General features: G+C 44.8%; 1 protein-coding gene across 2 annotated transcripts in view; it reads right to left on the bottom strand.

The window, feature by feature from the left end:
• Positions 1–15,986, bottom strand: part of LOC110951754 (ephrin type-B receptor 1-B) — a 162,967-nt gene extending 146,981 nt beyond the window's left edge. For both annotated transcript variants that reach the window (XM_022194981.2, XM_022194982.2), the window contains exon 1: positions 15,712–15,986. In XM_022194981.2, the coding sequence (XP_022050673.2) occupies positions 15,712–15,772 (61 nt within the window). In that variant the 5' untranslated portion in view covers positions 15,773–15,986. The remainder of the gene's footprint in view (positions 1–15,711) is intronic.
• Between the last annotated feature and the right edge of the window lie 4,689 nt (positions 15,987–20,675).

Below are 20,675 nucleotides of genomic sequence, written 5' to 3'. Positions count from 1 at the left end.
TTGTGTGTTCGCACCGCTGCTCTCTTCCTGCCTCTGCACTAGGACAAGCAGATTGATGCTACAGCGGTGAAGCACTATTTTGCGAGCATGTCAGGTCACTTGCTGCATTCTGTGCCCCAGGAGAGAGCAAACGAACACGGCTCGCTCTTTGTCTCTGTCCTCGCCTACCTCTTCCTCTTCCTCTTCCACAGGTTTTTTTTTCCTTCCTCCGCAAGTTAACAAGTTCTACAAAGTGCCACCAGTTATTATCAACTTTTCACGGCCTGCAGACACAGTGAGTTTCCTCCACCGCCATAATTCTTGCAGCTCAGTAAAACATGACAGACTGCCAGCGCACCTTTGTATCGAGCCACAAGGTAAACGCTGGAGTCGGAGTCACTGTGGAAAATTGTCAGCATCACAGGTATCGCCACCGCTACAGGCATTTGATTTATAGAGATCTCATTTTCAAGAGCAAAGACTATGTGCTTTGTTGTCGGTGGATCAGAACATCATAAGAATCAAGCACTGTGATTATGGAGACACAAATGAATGAGCATGCACACACGCACCAACACTAGGGACAGTGCAGAACATCTGTGATCGGCATTAGTCAGATGGATCTGCTTGAATTAGCATGAAAATCCAACCAGCAGCCAGCGATGACGGCGAGATTCTTTTGGTGCACAGGGATAGATGAGAGTGGCAGACCACCAGAGAAAGAGAAAAAGGGCAACAGAAATTGGGATGTAACCAAATGGCTTGATATTTTCGCTCCCAATGCTGCAATGGCTCCGTTTTTTGTAATTCACTCACAAGGGCAACGGCAGCATGCCTGAAACGTGAATATACTTTTAGCGACTGTACAAGCAGAAGGAATATTAGTAGGATGGGGGAAGAGATGGAGCTTAGAATAAATTGGGAGGGGAGGAAAAATGAGAGAGTCAGACAGGGGAACTCATTAACTTCTCTTTAATAAAGCTCAAGTCACATGGGGACCCTTTTCATTCCTTTATCTATCCAGTCACACACATACCCACACGCACAAAGCCACACAATACACCCTAATGCCAGATTGATGACCTCCAGATTACTACGGCTCCAAAATCATTTGACTCGCATTAAAAATCACTAACCTATACAAGTTCATTAGCAATACGATGTCACTGACAACCCTTTGTGTCTCTAAAAGTGCGGCAAATCCAGCAGTGCTGACAATAACCTCTCCACTACTTTATTCCATGAATAAATTACTAGAATGGTGGCAGTCAAGATGCTTAATGTAAATATTTTGTAGGCTTAACTTAACTCAGCACCATGCGGAAACTAAATGAAGCACACAGTCTTCAAGATATTCTGCAAATATGATGGAGAAGCAAAACACTATGCATCCCTATTCTATGCAAGCAACCTTCCCAAACCAAAAAGGCAACACATTTACTTTGATAAACACTGGAACTGGTGCAACCCCAGCCCCAGATTCCCTTACGCCATGTGCAGGATAAGTTCACCCTGACGAGGAGGTATAGGAGAGGGGCTAGGATGCTAAGCTATTCCATAGGGAATAAAGCGGGGATTGCAGCATTAAATATTCTTCCATATCTGAACATCCATGCCTTCCCAAGGGGCCAGACAGCAAGGCTAATTTAAGAAGCGTGGGCCTTGTCAGCTGTCACTATAGCATGCACGCCCACAGTCGTGCACAAACACATCTGCAGTCGCGTTTTTCAACCAAAAAACACACACATAGCGCGCACACTCACTCAACACAAAGCTTATTCCAAAAATGTGGGCAACTGTCAGAAGTCATCATCTGTGAGCACAAAGCCGACCAACATGTTACACAACCTGCCGCTATACTGTGTGGATGGTCGGAGAGAAAGAGACAGACAAGGCGGGAGAGGCAGAAATATTGATTGTCTGACTACTAACAAAATGAAAGAAAACAGAAAACAAAGTTTCCAATGTCTCCCTAATGTGATCCAGTCAATCCGGGTAGCGTGTGAAGCAGATTCTATGTGACATTTTTGGCAGCATTTTGTGCCTGTTTTTGAGATTTCACAGCAGAGCGATGATAAAAAATGAAAGCAGGGCGGGGTCATTGGCTGGTCTGTGCAGTTTATGGTTGCCGTCATTAATGCTTGGCCAACAAGGCAGCCCATAATATCAGTTCTGATGACTTTTGACACATTGCTGATCGTGTGATGTATATGTAGTGTCAGTACATCTTAGAAGCAGTCAAACTGGGAGAATTTGGTACAACCTGGACTTTTGGTTGACAGACACCATGTTTTACTGAGCTTGGACCAGAGTTTTGGAATGAAAACCAGAGATATCACCACATTTCTCATTTTTTCATCACGTGTTGCTTAGTTAATAGGACACCTTATGATTAGTATACAAAAGTCTGTGGTTTCAGACATTGCCTACACGCAAATCTGAGCAATGGCAGATGGGTCTGAAGTCACCACAAAAAATCTTCTGGTGGCCAACATGAAGCCAATATACAAATAACTGGATATTCAAATTGTGAGAGAAAAAACATGAGGGTTTTTTTTTTTCCTGAACTGCAGTTGTGAGTCTCCAGGGGTGACTGCAGCCTACCCTATCAGATTCTCCATCCACATCAATGACCATGTTGCGCCACATCAGTCCTTCACTCGAGACATCAAAGGGACTTTCAAACTTCCATCAAATAATTCTAACAAACAGGAAGCAAAGGCTGCCACCTAAGGATGCATATGCCAGTAGTAGTGTGATACGGGTTCTCAGTAACTGTGTGCAGGAATTAATTTCCCCAAGATACTGTATGACAATCCTCAAGCAGATTTTCATCTCATTGTCACTGTGTGCACCATCGCTCATTCACTCAGATGATACAACTTAGGGGTTTGGCACTGAAATACATTAGCATTTTAGAATACATTAGCATACCCAAAGGGATATGCTGTAACATTGATTACAAGTAACTGCATGCATTTAGATGCTGCTCTGCCTCTGATCACACGCAATATGCCAATCGCTACACCCTGCCCTCCCCCTTCCTTCCGCGCACACACACATCGTCCTGGTGAGGCAGCCCCACCACCTGCTGTGAAGCAGGTGCCGTGATATGATATGAATTTCTCCCTCTTCCATTGCATGCTGACACACATGCATGAACACACGCACACACATACACATGCATGTCTTCAAAGACAGAGCTGTGAAGCAGAGGTGACAGGTCTCTGGTTCCATGCCATTCTCAGCAAATGTCGCGCTAATTGCCATCCCCTCACTGTTAGAGAGCAGCATGGATGCAACATGAGGTCCATATGGACTCCAAGATGGAGTCATCTCCTGCCCAGGAGAGCATCGTGGCGAGAGGGAATGAGCACCTGACAACAATTCTCAAGGAAAATCTTAAAGTTTTCAATTCCATTGTGTATTCAGCTTGAACTCATGAGCTCGTATTTGGCAGCTGGGAATACGCACATGTAGAATTTGGTGTTGTTAGTATGACAGCTGATTAGAGAGATGGGAGATTTCAGTGTGACACCTCTAATGATCTCTTCATCTGACTGACAGGTGAGGCAAGGCTCCAATTCACACATCTCACACATCACAGGATGTGGTTCACATACAGCAAAGGTCAGCATGTCAACTGCACACACTGTTCAGACACACAAATACACCATACACACTGCTTCACTGAATGTTAGAAAAAGACTATTTGCTTCCATAAATCCCTCCTGTGGCTTCCAGAATATTCCGCTATTATGTTGACCCAAGCAGGGCTATTTCCTCCCCCAGTTAGCCTGTCATCAGGAGCATTGTACTGTATTGTCTGGGAGCGAGTCTAAATGGGACCCTTTCAGGAGTATTTTCAGGTACTTTCACGGAAGAATGGAAAGGATATTCATATCACATTTCAGTTTTTCTATTGCCGAGCAAACACAGTTTTGGACGACACACAGACGCACATGCAAACACACACCGGCACTTCCTTCACTGACCCAAACGAACAAGTCAAGCGCATTCCTGCTCCCAGCGATTTCCTCCATCTTTTCCCAACAGACAGGATCCCATTACAAGCGCCTGGCTTTTATCTCTCACAGAGGCAGCAAACATCGTTGTACACATTGCAAAGGGAATGTCCTTAACATGACCGTAATACATATACAATTGACAGCTGTTTCCAACAATGTTCTTGGGAAAATGCACAGGATCAAGCTGCTCCACTAAACAAGGACAAACTGATCAGTTTAGATTTCTTAAAGGAACTGGCATATGCTGCGGCAAGCTTCGTTAATTGCACTCGCACTGATCCATCTCGTGATTATTGGCAATTATCTGTCAATTAGTAATGTGCTGATGTCACGAAGATGTGAAAGGCAAAGCAATCAGTAGCTGTTAGGATAGAAATGGCCACCCATACTAATGACCTCATCTGCGCACCAGCTGAGAGCAGAGCACCCTATGCAATTATGATTTAGTGTTCACCTGTGGGCATTTTTTTGGTACAGTAACTAATATCCAGTGTAGCGATCACAACAAGATTCAGGTCCATTCATGGCTACACTAGTAAGTGGTTTTGGGGCTCCTAAATAGGGTACATATGCCACTCAAAACGACCTTGACTGAAACACACTTAACCCCTCCTTCAATTGCCCCCTCATCACCCATCACCCCAGTGAGGCGTCCCATTTCTTTGAGACATATTAAGTCTGGAAGAATGTAACATTACTGAGTTTTGATAAATGTCCTATAAAATAATGTGCTTCGGGAGATGTCTGATGTAGATCCCCAAGAAAATTATAATATAGAATGTGCACGAAAGACAGTATTTGAGCAGCCATGTACACATAAATTTAATCTATTGTATCACATAGACTATACATGTCCTTGAAGTGATTGGCTGACCAACTTTGGGACAACGTTCTACACAGGACAATCCCTCAGCGTGCCCTGTTAAATGTTTACAAAAACACAAAGAGACACATAAGAGATGACAAATCATCCTTGTATCCATCAAACACAGCCAATCCATCAGACACACACTCGCCTCTCAAATAAACAAACGACATCTGTCATTCCCTCCCCATGCTGTGATCCATGATATGATCGCAACGCTCATACGTCCTGGACGATTCACAATCAATCTTTAGAGTCAAGACAACAGACAGAGAGAGATAGAGGCTTCTTGTATGCTTTTTTTTTCTTCTCAGTTTTTTTTTTTGAGATACACAACCCATCCATTTCACCATCTATCATGCTTTTCCTTTTAGAAGCTGCCGAGTGATGTTTATCAAAGGCAGGAGCAGATTTTCAAAGCATTACCTGAGCCTCAAATTGATTGAAAACATATGGAGAAATTCAAGTCACTCTCAACACTCCGTCTATGTTTTCAGCCGTCAATAACAGCAGCAAGAAGGTGTCCTCTTTCGACCAATCATTGACAGGTGTCTGAGAGACCTTTTAGAGGAAGCCGAGTGATTTTTTTTTTTTATACATGCTTGAATATACTGACGCAAACATATACACAGACACACTCACAGACTCACACACCGACCTTGTCAGGAGGTATAAACATCACACGATGAGAGCAATCCACATCTGTGCCTCTGTTCCAGCTCGGGTTATAGGCAAGTTCATATATCAAGCAGCTTTCATAAATGCCAAATGAATGGTGGGTTTCTAGATCATTGAAGACATAAAAGCAAATTTTGAAGCTGAGAGCATTTATTTTTCAAACCTAAAAAACCAGAGTAAACATGCCTGAAACTATGTGGACTGTTACGATTTTAATGGAGTCTCTTTATTCACTTACAAAGAGGGACGAGTCATCAATCTTCACGTACACTACTACAGCATTTAAAAAAAAACGAACAGAGTGAATATCACACATCAGTATCTGTAAACACATGCATGTTTGTACACGTACCCACCATCACAGGGAAAGAACATTTCTCATGAATTAATTAGATGAAAAAAAAAGAAAAGACGTACAAATAAAGAACAGGAATCTGCAAATCGCATCAGGCTTAAGCACAGCCTTTGAAAATCTCCAAGACAAAGGAATCCAGACATTGTTCCTTTATTGTCCTAACCTGTTTAGTGTTGTCTGAGGAAGGGAAGACTAACGCTTTGGCACGGAGAACAAAAGCCCAGGAGACTGTCCCAGTACTAACACACCCCTGCATGACTCTGCTTGGCCAGCTGCTTTTGTCCAGACAGCCGTTTTGCGATCCGTATTACACAGTCAGTATTGTCATTAGCGCAGGTTGGAGCATGCTATATTCACCTCCAAAGGTTGGGAGAACCTCAGCAATGTGATTCATTCAAACCTAAGCACTCTAAGACTGAAATGATGGCCTTTCACAAGGAAAAAAACACAACGTGCTCTCTGGCATGAAAGTGATAACACATACGGAAAGATCTCCAAGACCTCCCTGGCAGAAATCAGTGTTGTTTAGCGTGTGCTGACAAATACATCCACAGTGATACAGAGATTCCAGCAATGCCCAGCTCTTTGATGCAAATACACATTTTCTTTTGAGATTTACCATGCAACTATGAACAATGAAAGTGTTGAAATCTTCCCATGCAAAAACAAAAAAAAAACCTAAAAAGAGCACATGGTGAGTTGGAGTGAATACCAATGGCCGATTAAATGGCCAATGAATTACACAGCAGACATGCTTTACTAGGGCTATCGTGATTACATCATTAATCCATGATTTGTGACGGACAGTGTTTCTGTAGGATATCATGATGAGAATTTCAATGTTGATGTCAGAGAGCAAAACGTATAACACAAGGATTTTTTAGGCTTAATGTAACCAAAATCCAAACCTGCAATTTTTGTTATGCGAATCTTAAAAACGTTGACATGGCGCAGCTATACACCTTGAAAACGATGCAAATTACAGCCCATCATAATGATAATGTGCTATACATCACAGACTCACTTGCAAAGTGGGAAACCAGCTTATCCCACAGATCCTTAAACCAGACATATGCACAAATTATATCTTTAAATTTGCACAATAAACAATCATTTACACACACACACACAACTCACACACTCCCTGTCTAGTTAGGCCTTTACAAACCATTCATCATTCACTGAGCATGTAGTAAAGATGTAAGGCCACGCTGCTGCTGCGTTTAGATCGAGAATTAATGATAAAAAAGAGGCCAGTCGTGTATATTCCACATTAATAATATCGCATCACTTATCTGTCAAGGATCTATCTTTTGATTTTAACAGAACTTCCTCTAAAGCTGATGTGACACACTTGTAAAACACCAGGAAAACCGCTGTACAATTACATTCAGCTTGGCTTAGTGGGAACGTTTGTCATCCTGACATGTCATCAGCTGAGTGCAGTGCGGCCATGCTAGAAAAACGAGCACATCTGTTCATTCACATCCACATTCCACTTTACTTTATTTAAAAACCACCTGACTGCATATCGTATGTGTGTACAGTATTTCAAGCAGTTCATTTCCCCAGCTCTCAGAAATGGGCTGACTCCGCCCAGACATCAGTGTCAATCTGCTGGGTGGGTGTCTAACAGTGTGTGAAGCTCACATCAAAGGCACGCCGCTTTAAATGCCCAGCCTTGGGAGAAAAAAGGGAGGAGACAGACTTCATAGGAATAAGGGATGAGGAGGAAGGGAACAATTGGAAAGGGGGGTCACAAATTTTATTCTGTTCAGTGAGCCCCAATACAGCGGTGAGGCAGGAGAATACCACTGTGACTGCCGTGCTAACTAGTTGAATCAAGACATACTTTATAAATGTAACAACAACCACAGCAAACAAGCTCACACCAACAGCGGACACACAGACTGCCGTGACTTACAGCAACAAGCAATCTTCTCCACATCATTTATTAGAGAGAGATTTATTATAAAACGGCAAATCACAATCCCCACAGACATCCAAGGAGATGTACTCTCATGAAGATGCATGCAGGCGTACACACTCGAAAGGGCTGGATGTGCTTAAGGGTTAGCAGCCAGAACCACCAGCCTCCTCATTAGCGCAAATAAGATTGTAGGCAGATACAGGCCTATCTTTCTCTCCCTCTCCGTCTCTTTGTCCCTCATCGCCTCTGTTCTCTTGCACAAATGAGTCCTAATCCTTGTCCTCTACCCCGCTTCGAACAAAAACAAAACAGCACAAAGCTGTGGAAGGAGAACGCAGAGGAGGGAACACAACAGAATCTCTATACGGGGAATTTGGAATGATATATTAAATACCATCTGTGAAAAATGTATAACTTGAGGATGCTTGTTTGATATGTGTCCTCAGGATGCATCACATTAAACCGAGTCCTCTTAGCTCATACCATCATAACTATTCATGAAAGGAGGGTGAGTCAATAGGTCAACATGGATCGGGATTAGTTTGTCGAGTCGACCATCAAAACAAAACATAAATGTAATAAATACGCCAACTGGGGAAAATATAATAAATGAGATTGGATATTGGATGAAAGAACCTGATATGCATAAGCCTGCATTTTCAACCAGCAGGCATTCCCAGGATCCTGATTCCAATTTGTATGTTTTTTTTCCCTGGTATATTCACTTTGCCTAAATACAGAGAACAGAACTTGAAAGCAAAACAAATCTTTGAGCTTGCTTCTTCTAGGGAAATGCCTCTTTCACCCTGTCAGTTTTTTTTTTTTTTTAGTTGTTCTCCAGCCAGCCAGGAGACTGCTGGTAGATCGAGATACTGTCCACTCATTTCCCATTACCCTCTGTGCTTCAAATCAATAGTTAATTACCTCCAAAAATGCTCTCTTCTTATCCAGCTAGAGAAGTGGACAGCATAGGGCAGGTTGAAATTGGCCTGGCAGAGGGATTCTGCGTTATGCCGGGTGAAAACTGTCCTCCCACCACTGCTACTTACTGGCCCATCAGTGTCCCTCTCGGAAGCTGGCATTCCATTTCGCACTACGCCGCTACTTCATTTTTCTCCACCGCACAATTTTCATTTCTCATGCTAACGCAGACACACACAGAGAGACACAAATATTCACGCGCACTTCTTCTGCCCCTCTCTCTGGCCAAGAAGCTAATGTTTAATAAGAGATTACATTTATGGTGAGGAGAAGGGCAGGCGAATAGTGAAATATGTCCACATGTCCTGAACCTGGGAGAGGCTCTGGCACTTACTCATTAATAATGGGACAGGCCCCAGGCCCAGGCCCTTAGCTCTCAGTCTCTACTCATTTCCTTTCCACACATCAAAGCTGTGCGAGTGTATGGCCACGCGCGTGTGTGTGTGTTGAGGATCTTGCACATTAACATCTGTGCGTGTGTGTGTGTGAGCTTGTCAGTCCCTATGAGAAACAGCCTGTGGAGGAGCCGGCTTTTATTTAATCAGAAGTGGAGCAGCTTCCACCACCGTCCGTAATTTCAGCCCTATTAACGCTCTGCCTTTAATTCCTCTGAGCACTGGAGACGCAGGATCCTCTGGGCTGCTAATTCACTTTAAATGCAAAATGTAGCACAAGTTGTTTTTTTTTCTTGTACAGTGGTAACTTCATATATTGTACATTTACACTTGAGAGGCAAGGGATTTGCTAAATAAATATGCCGCGTTGTTATCAAGCGTACGCAGTGAGCTAAACTGATATTCTTATCAGTTTGATTGTAGACTTTTAAAAAGTTTCCCACACATTAGAAGCCACAAATACACTGCGCCACAATACCTGCCTTCTCACACGCCATACTCAGCCTCTGCCCCCCCAGCCTACCCACTTGCAGCCCTTAAGCCTTAGCCTTAGGGCTTAAAGGTAACATTAAATCATTCTGGGCCTGCCTCAAAAACAGATCTCATTATAACAATCATAAATGAAGCCCTTTGTTCCTCCAAGCCTGCAACCCCAACAGTCTCTTTCCCCTCTTCCTGTGCCTGCTAATACTGCGCCTATTACATCTCAAGGAGGACAGGCTCATGTTTCACTTCTCTCCCTTGTAGCAGACCCTATAATGCTTCATAAATGCATCTGTTTTTAACCAAAAAAGTGTGTGTGGCAGGCGGGGAGGAAGAGGCAGGTGAGGAGGGGGAGCAAAGTTGAGAGAAACAACCAATTATTCCCAGGCAGGAAGGTTTGGGGGGAAGAGGGTGAAAAGGGATGGGGGTGTGCCTTGCAACTACTCTCAGATTTAATTAAAAAGAACAATCTAGCAGGCAAGACGGAACGGACAGCAAAGTTAAGTCAACAACAGGCTTTTGTGGACCTGGACTGGCAGGAGCTGGTTGACGGGAGGGCTGGTGTGGACAGGGGGCTTAAGAGGCCGTGGGGTGGAAAAGAAGGTGGTCGAAATCAGGATTGTAAGTATAGAGGCCCCCCGGAGCCAGGCTGCGTGAAACAGTGGGAAATGAGACTCAATAATCAATGCTTTTTCTTCTCACCTCTCAACTCCCCAAATATCGGAGAGGCTCCCCTTTCCTGCTGACTGAACAACTGTCACCCAATCTCTCGGACAGGTGATAATGGAGAAGAAAATAGCACGCCTTAGAGACAGAAAAAAAGAATGAGAAAAGGCACATTTTTCACACCACCGTCCTTGAGTGGTGGGGAAGCTGCTTCACTGCGGCCAATCAATTACTTGCATTTCCCGCGAGGTGTGGCTTGGAGGGTTATCTCCCAAGTTTATGCTCTCGTGCACATCGGGCCTCGGTGGTGAATGGGTCCGCGGGGGTGCGTGTCTGCGTTGTGTTTACCATTCGAGAGAACTGGCTCCACTAGCAAACAGATGACTCACACAGTTTGAGGTTGAACTGTGTCACGAGCGTCACCGCTTTCACTCCGGTGCTCTAATATGTTTCGTATGTTGCTTGATGCAGTGGGTCCGCTTATCCCTGAGATTGGACAGATAAGTCCGCAGCCCTCGTCCCGCAGTCGGCCACCTGCTCCGATAAGGGCCAAGCACGAAGCAATGACGGGTGGAACCTGACACTGCTGATAGCATCTCCGCGGCAAATCTCAGGACTCAGGAATGTGTGGAAGACACTGGAAGACAACATGGTAAAGAACACGAGATATCTGCTCGGCGAGTCCCGAGTCTGGAATTAAAATGGAATAGGATACGCACAAACGTACACACATTCGGCATAGCGTACTCTGCTCTATTCCCCTCTCCTTTGGTACCGCTCATTCTCACACTGAGACGTACACACAAAAAATGTGCACATGCATAAGCTCCCAACCTGCATCCACCATCTGGCCCTCCCAAGGCTCAGATGTCTCTGGGGTAAGGTGAGCTGTGAGGGGGACTCTGTGTTAGTGTGTGTATATGTTATGTGTGTGTGCATGTGCGAGGATAGAAAGAGACAAATAGGGAGTGAGGAGGCAGTGATCATATTATCCAACAGAAAATACGCAATATACAACCTACTGCAATATGTGAAGGAAAAAAAACCCACAGACTATAGATTTCTGCCACACTGCCAGCACGTAAGCATAATAGTTATATAGAAAAAGGAAGTACAACGCATAGGACTACAGCTACACGAGCTGCAGGCAGGGGTTTGCACCAGAGGTCGTCATTGCTGGCTAGACTACCTAAGTGCGTTTTAACACCAAGTAGTCTTTTCACTGAGGGCAAAATAAAGCCTCCATTATGGGATCAGGCCATGTTCACTGCCCCCGCCAGCCATAACAGCTTTAGCACTATACTGACGACACGCGCACCCAAATGTACAATACACTCCTGGCGCCGCAAAACAAGTGAAAAATTGAATTCTACTTTAGGTGGTCCCAGGTCAGCAGTAGTGCTCGTGGCCAAAATACACTCATGTGAGCACTCACACACATAATCCTTCATGTCTTTTCAGTCTCCGCGCCTCAACCCGTGGGCCTGTGTTACGCTTGCATTTTCCATTCTTCTCTTCTCTCTCTTTTTTCCCCCCAACAATTTAAAACGAGAGAGCGGAGGAAAAGAGCAATCTTGCATTCACATCCATTAGAGACTCAACAGGACTCTTTTTAAAGGCTGTCTCCTGCGCACAGCTGGTGAGCTCACACAACTTACACACCGAGCAGGAGAGAATTCTTAACTCTGCGCTAGCCTCGCAAAACCTGTCTACATCAATACAAGATCAGTTTTCACTGCAGGACAGGGGATCGGTACAGCCGGACCAGAAATGTTGGACCAGCCTAAGAACTACTCTTAAAGCTCACAAAAATCAACCAGTTGTTTTAAAGTGCATGCAAAAAGGGCAAAATGCATAGAACATTTTTTTCAAATCAGATTGATTATAATAGATATTGTAGATGAAAACACGCAATTGACACATCCCTGTGAGTGTTCTGTTTGGCAAGTCAGGTGCATGGAGAGTTTATATTTATGAGTGAGTGAAGCAGAAAAGCTGGCATTCATCTACAGTAGTGTACATTTCATTTGAACAGTCATGTGTCTCACGCAAATGCCTCTTCAGTCTTGCCAAGCCGCAATTCGTGCAAGGTAGTGATCTAGTAAATCAGCGTTTTAGCTTTTCAAAGGTACATCTATATTTAAAGCCACTCATAACAACATTCTAGGAGCTTCACTGCTTTGACTAGGAAACGAACCTCCATGAATCTCAGGAAGCAGATTCGGACTTCCCTGCAGTGAGCAACAGGAGGTCAGGTAAGGGACAATGCCCCTGGAGCTGAGTCAGTGTCTTGCTCAAGGACACTCCAGCAGGGCTGCTGACACAGGGGCTGCAAGTTGTTCTTCAACACTCTGTCCTCTGACCTCTCTAATCAAAATTCCACACCAAGGCTGCTGATTAATGTCTATGAACAGCGTGTGGTACTGACCTCCATATTGTTTAAGCGATCACACCTATTCTCTATTCGAATAGCCACAATATTCTCTATTCCTTCCTCTCTGGATGATGCATCACCATTGTGCAATGTAGGTACTTAACGCAGCATCCTGAGGGACTGGTTACAGCACATTACTAACAGTCTCTTATACTTATATTGAATGCTGCTGCTGTTTTACACCAGTGCAGCTCAGGCATCTATTGGATGTCAGATAACTGAGACAGCTCAGAGATCATTTACTTTCTTTGCCTTGCTCAATTTTAGTCTACTCATTTGTAAAACACGCATACTGTATCTTTTCTGAAACTCGCTGACCTCCCTTCTTCCTTCTCTCTCTCTCTCATCTTTATACATCCCTTGGTCCCTGTCTGTCTTCACTTGCTGTTTCATCCCCCTTCCCTCCATTCCACCTCCCACCACCTAGTTCCAGTCTGTTAAATGAGCGGGCTTATCTAAGCCTAATTGGTTTAAGGGCAAACAGAAATAAGCAATGGCTCTGTAAGTGGAGGAGAATTACTGCTGCTGTTGGCAAGAACCATCCACATGACACAGAGGCAGCAAGCTGAAGGAGTGAGGAGGGAAGGCAAGAAGGGAGATTAGTGAAGAAAATTATGGAAGACAGATTAGGGCAGAGAAATGAGGGAAGAAAAGGGAGAGGCGTCGAGGAAAGTAGGCAGAGAAGGTGGAGATGGTTGGGAGAAAAGAAAAGAGGGAAGACAAATAGGGTTGAAACAGAGCACTGCACATGCTTCCTCTAATGCCATGCAAATCCCCTTTTCTCTGTTAGCCTTCTGCTTTGGGTCTGACGGCCCCTCTTCAAAAACTTGTCGCCGTTTTGTTGATAACATGTCGTGAGTGGCAGGCTCGATAGCTGAGCTTGGTGAATGAATCCAGCAAGTTTATCAGATTGACATTTCACTCTTTTTGTTACGCCTTGTTTAGACACACAAACACTACTGTATGCTCCAACTTCAAATTTAAATCTCATTTTTTTCCACTATGCTCAGTTGTCTCCCTGCCCATCCATGCTCAAGAGCATCTCCTCCTCCTCCTCCTCATTTTCATCCCACAGTTCATCAATTATGTGTGCAGTGTTTACCGTAAGCGTGCAGAGAGGTCAAATAAATCGTTCGATTCAACACCACCGTTTCTCCATATGGTCAGAGCTGCTGCTTAGTCTAAAGTTACAAACAGGCACTGAAGACACACACATGCACACAGACGGATCTCTGACACTTTGTGATTATCAGCCGATTTAATCTCATAATCAGATTAAGAGTGACAGGATAGGCAGGGATAATGTGGTCAGTGGCTCCACTCTCTTTCAAACACACACACACACACAAAACAAACCAAAAAAAAAAAAAATGAAAGAGCAACAGATTGGAGTTCAGATCAGTGAAGATTTTAACCTTCCCATGGGGCGACCTCCTTTCAATTAGCCACCCATACAGGGAAATCACTTTCATCCTTGTTACTGAGGTAACCCAGGGGCCATCTCCCTGCCCATCTGCTTCGTTCTCATCCCATCTTTTTAAGTAGAAACCCCACACCTCCTTTTTCCTAGCAGGGAAATTTCACTCTTCACTCTCATCTTCCACTCATCTTTCTGAAATTACATTTCTGCTGTCATTTCACAAGGGGTAAACATTTGAACCTCAAAATATCCCGTCTCACAGAGGTAGCAATTTTGGGCCTGGGCTCTGTATCCATAGCTGTGTGGAAATCTGACGAACACAAACAAGAAAGCCGCCGCCGCTGAATTATAGAGCACAGCCAGAGCTGGGCACAGTCCAGCAGCACAGTTGTGAATGATTAAAGAGGAAAATAAAAACTCATTTTAATTGTGCTTCTAATTTACTTATTTGTGGGAGTGGATACAGACAGTCATAGAGGGGGGGAGCTGATGTGTTCCTGTGTGTTTTGTTGGCAGAAGAAGAGCTATGACACAATAAAATGTGAGAAAATAGACACTATAAAGCCATGATGCTGGTGGGATATCCACCCAGCAGCTGTGTGAGGCTACAGCGCAGAGTGTGGTCCCTTGGGTGCCACAGCGGAAATGAAAAACATGTTTAAATGGGAAGATATTAGCTACTGTACTAGTGGCCCCACTGCTTGTCCAGATGAGTGTGAGAGAGAGGGAAAAGTGGGGATAGAAGATGGATACAAAGACAGAAAAAAAAGGAATGGAGATGGATGAAGAGGAGAAAACAGGGGTAGTGTGACAAAAAGGGGAGAGGCCCCCCAAGTACACTGACAGAGTGCTTCATTTCCAACAGTAAAAAGAAGAAATTCACTACCAGCATCAAATTCATCTTTCAAGGAGACTTCTCCCATGCGCATCTAAGAGAGTTTGCTTCTGCAATTTCTAAAATGCTTCCTAATGATGCCCAGGGAGCTTCTCGTGGTGTATTTGTTGTGTTTAATGAAAAACGAGACGGGACTCCTCGCAGGTTTGACAAGCACTTACATCGTAACCTGCACGTCCCACTGAGAGTAACTAATTGCTCGTGGGATAATGAGGATCTAAAATAACACAATTAATAGAGGAGACTTCTGTCATGCGCTCCTGCTGCACGGAGCGAGTGAGAGACATCTGAGAGGGGAAACAGATTAAAACGCACGAATGGCCACTCAGAAAACGATCCGATGCGCATTTGCAAACCACACCAAAGTCAGAACAAGAACAAGTGGCATTAGTGAGAATGAGTGGAGCGGGAGGGATGCTGCCCCGGAATAAAGGGACAAGCAAAAAGCATTCCGCCGCGATCCACGTGTATGACATCCCCCTGTGCGCCAGAGACGCAGCGCTGCCCACCGCAAACCGCTGCAAGCATCCCCAAAGCGCGCCTTGGAGATGGTAGAGCAATCTCCACATCTAGAGCAAGTGCGTTCCCAAATTCTTATTTACCTTCCATCGCAGACGATGTGATGACCAGCACGCATAAAAGCGCAAACAAATCCACTGTCATGGCAGAAAAGGGTATTCTCCACAGCCTGTCCCCCAGATAGCCAAAGACGCACGGCGCGCGTCAAAAGAATCCCTTCAGTTGTCAGAGCGGTAAACTCCAGCAGATAGCCTTCTAGTTGTGAGTCACATTTCAAGCCGTAGTAAACAATGTGTGACAATCAGCGCACGGGGAAGAGCGGAGTGGAGAGGCCGAGGGGTGCGAGGAGCAGGAGGGGGGTGGGGGGGAGTAGAGGGAGGAGTTGGAGGGGGGGAGACCCGACATTGCCTGCTCGTAGCCCCACATTAGAAGACCGGAGCCAATCAGGGAGCAGGGAGCTGAAACTCACCAGCCAATCGCCAAGCCAGCGCTCCGCCCACCGCGCATTGTCAAAACACAAAACTTTTCCTTGACCTATTTGAAGCGGTGTCCGCTGCACTGAAGGGAAATGATGCCACCAGTCGGGTTAGGGCTGCTACTGCACCTCCAGGAAAAGCCTGGAGAAGCCGAGCTGCCCAGCTCCTCTCCTCCCGTGGGAGACGATCTGAACGACATTTGTTCACAGGTTGAAAAATCAGACTGATGTTGAAGAGATTTGTCAGTCAGTGATCTCTCATATGGCAGCTCGTCCAGCTCAAAGTGTGACGGCAATGGGTATTATCTCAAATTTTACACAAGTCACATGCATTTTTTTTTGCACATTATTTCCACAAAGTCTCACTTAAACTGACCTCTCACCTGTGTTGACACAACTGCCTTTTTGTCAGTGTCTAAAGCAGCCCTACACATGATCTGGCCTCTTCACCTTTTAAACCCTCATCTGCAATGAAAAAGCTCTTTAACAGCCGCACCTCCCAGTGATATTAAACAGGCGTTGAACATCAGCTCCCTCCGCATTGCCCCTCTCTCACCCCCTTTTGTGTTGCGCCTGTGCTGCAACAGATGGTGCACACAATGGGGGTTTCCCTGCAGGGACGCAGAAGACCGGGGTCTGTTTCAGAAGAGGAAGGGGCAGTGGCCGCCCTGTAGCCCACAACCATACACCTGTCTTGGACTAGTTCTGTTTCCCCCCGCGTCCCCAGAGTTGAAGAATTGGGATGGAGTTGTTAATCTGCAGCCTGAGTGGGCCTGGTTTTACCCCGGGCCACTGGATGTCCTAATACTTCAGAGTTGTCCCTTCACAGCACACTGGCCCAGATTTTTTTCCTTTTTTTTATTTCGCCTGCTTTAGTTCTAAAGAATAGTGTAAATTTTAGGGTTTTAATATTGTGTGTCACCTAAATTTGTGCATTTCCCCTCAACAAATTTAAACCATTTGAAGTATCTTTTGTGGTCCTTCAACTCCCAACTTTGGCAATAACAAAAATCAAACAGACTGCAAATGAAAGGTGACTCACACTTAATAAATGGTTGTTCCACTGGTGGCAAAGGCCAGCTGATGAACTGGGGCAGACACAGGGCTTCAGGAGCATCAGGCAGCGGTTGCTAACTTGGGACAGCAGCTGATGAGAGCATTTGTCATTTTTAATGGCGCGGCGAGGAGTGGCGCTACAGTGTGGCACGGCACAACACAGCACAGCATGGCCCCTGGTGATGGCTGGTTTGTAGGCCTCTCATAGCCACCTGGCCTTATTTTTCACCGAGCCAGTCATCATCACCTACAACTCCACGGGTCATCTCCAAATACAGGAGGAATCTGTCTCTGTTCTCTGTCCACACCCTGGGGAAGAGGAAGGAAGGAAGAGTACGAGGGGAGGTAGGAACAATAGCGGTGCCGCTGTAGCACATCCTCCTTTACAATGCGCACTCAGACAAGCAAGCACATACAATAACAGAAATGTGTGTTCAGTCAGTCACCCACACACAACTCTGATAATGATCCACACAAAGCCACACAAGCACTTGCCTACTTGAGCTTAAGAGCCTCAGCCCAATACCAATACTGAGCCCAAACACATTGTGGAGAGCCTCTTATTCTCTCTGTGGCCTGATTTTTTTTTTCTACGTGGTTAAGCCTGCAAGTGCAGCCTCCCGTTTCTATTTTCATTTCTCTAGTCTAAGGCCAGATTAATGGCAAAATAAAACGGTAACCTCACTGAGTGCATTATCCGACTTGTGTTTGATTAAATGTTTTTTTATGCTCTGTACTCGGTGAGCTGATCCTCAATATATTGAGCTTTTGACCTGTACACAACCAAGCAGCATCCAACTCTCCATGACCGACGTGCCATGACCTTTACATTTCTCCTCTCTGTCTACTATTTCTTGATTCCCATTTGGTTTCTGGAAGGAAAAAAAACAAAACAAAACACTCTTCTGCTTTCCAGTGGAGCCAGGCAGGACATACAAAATGGTGTGTAGCTTGTTCTGTACACTACCAACATTAAAAACAACAGAGGGAACCAGGTGTACACAAGGAAGACCTTTTAGGATGAAAAAAAGCGACAAATTCTATAGAGACAGAAATGTTTACTCAGACACACACTCATTATTTAGATTTGTGGTACAGGAGCACATAACAAAAGGTACAGCTCGTGACAAGCAGGCATTCACAGCCAAAACAGGCGGATGATTATAATGGTACAGAATGAGAAAGGAGAAAGTGACAGAAAAAGAAAGCAAGATGTTTCTCAGACACGGTGGTAGCTGGGAAGCTTTGCCTGGTGATGAATATGAATGCATGAAAATGAAATGCCTAAGTCAATATGGAGACAGTGCAGGGACTCAGGTGACAAAGGAGTGCAGTGCTTCCCCCACCCTGGGGGTATAGACTGGTTATTAGGCTAGGCTTTTGCTTCATCCATCTTCAGGAGACTGTACACCGGCCACTGACAATATGAGTACAGAGCCAGGGCTGAATACAGATGTGCTCTGGACCAGTGTTCCCCAAATAGAGGGTCACTCATGAGTCCCAGGCACAGTTCTGGGTCACAGCTCAAGGGAGCTGACGGAAAATAGCTTCATTGCAAGGAATACATGAAGTTGGCTAGTTTGCTTTTTTTTAAAATGTATATTTAAAAAAGCCTGGCAAAGGCCAGGTTCTCTGCAGTTTCACTGCAAAGTACAAACAAAGTCTGCAGTGGAAGAAAAATGTAGATATAGCTGTGAAAAAAATTCTCACTGCCTTCCAGCCAGAACACATTTAGCCGGATCTCTATATACAGTTTGAAGGTCAGCGTTCTGCTCGTGGCACAAACCCATATAAGAATTAAGATGTTTTTCTGAGTTTCAGGAGCCGAAGGAGCCTCTGACAGTAGGTCAGACAAGGAGACAGGGGGAGCTAAATACAGCCCTCTCATTAATCTGCCCGTGATGCCAAAACTGATGGTACCTGTTCACTGCTATCAGCACACCTCAGAGACATTCACTGCACTTCTGACACAGAGCCACACAGAAAGACTGAAGACATGCAAACAGCCACACAACCCCACGGAAATAGACATGAAAATAACTGTGTTCTCTTACAGAATAGATTTAGTAAATGTTTCTGTATTTGTGTGGGCCGTGTTAGACTTAATTTCTCCTTACCGTTACTTGCAGTGACAGTCTTATTTGTTTTTAGGCATCGCAGTTTGATTAATAAGTCGTCAGCTCACGTTAATTCTACTCAGTATTCAAGCTCTTTAGAATTAATCCAAACACCACAATGAGGAGATTGGGCTTGGCATTAAAACAGTAAGAGCATCATTACATTCATCAAGCGTGTGCGTTTGTGTATAAGAGAGACAATGATTGCGATTTAATGCAAGTTAACAAGCCAGTGTTCCTTCTTGTATTTACTCTTGTGCATGTGTTGTGTGGATGATTCAAACACAGAATGATGGCTGATGGATTATTGCATCACCCTCCTCAGTCACTCCATGATCTGTCAGCTGCCATGTGTTTTCTGCTGCAGATAATGTTCCAGAAGCAAGCACGCGATCCATCTCTCAAAAAAGGTGTCCAAAAAAAGAGAGAGAGAGAGAAACAGCAGGGAAAGCCCAAACAATGAAACCATGCAAAATCCAATATCTATAGTCATGCACAGATCCAACAACAATTCACTGATAAATTGTTTTTTCTTGGTGGCCACGGTGATTAGCATGCATTCATTTGCTCGTGATTAGGGATGTCTAATCACACATGAGGTTAATGGGGTTATTCATTCACTCACCACTTTGCTTCTCTTGCAGCGTTTAAGAAAGTTTCCTATTAACCATGTGGCCTCAGCCCCCCTCTGGAGTAATGCACCTTTCAATTTATGCACCAACCTTTTTCCACCTCCCTCAAAGGAGGCGCCTTGACAACAACAACATTTGACACATGGTAAATTGTTTTTTGTATCGCTGAGCATGTTATCATGGGCTAGTCCACCGGAGAGGCTCATAAAGTAGTTTTCTGGCTACAAAAGCAACATTTAGGAGGTGGACTTGTTAATGAGGAAAAACAAAACTAGGCTGACAGCTCATCACTTTATGTCAGCTCCCTGTGACAGCCTATCCCACTCGTTTTTGTCGAGTTGTTTGTCTCGCAGGGACACTATCAAAATGCAGCCCCCCCCGTTTCCTCCGACCTGTCTCTTCCTCCCCTCGCTGGCCCGTGACAGATAGTTGAGTACAATCTATCAACCTCAGTCTGCCTCAGTCAGGGCCACTGCTTTGTAAAGCCACGTATGGACAGAACGCACACACAACACAGTGCACATCCCTGAGTCTGTCACACTAAATGGGATAAACATCTGGTGGCGGACAGAGAGAGAAAAACTGAGGTCAAATCAATCTGCCCCCTGTCTGCCATACACTGATCCCCTGTCATGGGCTGACCTCTGCAACAAATGAAACTCCAGTGCTGCATTTGAATACAAAGACTGCAGCACTTGAGTCTGGCTTGAGCACAGTGGGTGAGAGTGAATGAAGTCACTAGTGGACTCGCATGTTTATTCAGATGA

This window comes from Acanthochromis polyacanthus, chromosome 9, assembly GCF_021347895.1.
Source record: "Acanthochromis polyacanthus isolate Apoly-LR-REF ecotype Palm Island chromosome 9, KAUST_Apoly_ChrSc, whole genome shotgun sequence".
NCBI lineage: Eukaryota > Metazoa > Chordata > Actinopteri > Pomacentridae > Acanthochromis > Acanthochromis polyacanthus.
This window is presented reverse-complemented; position numbering and strand designations above follow the sequence as displayed.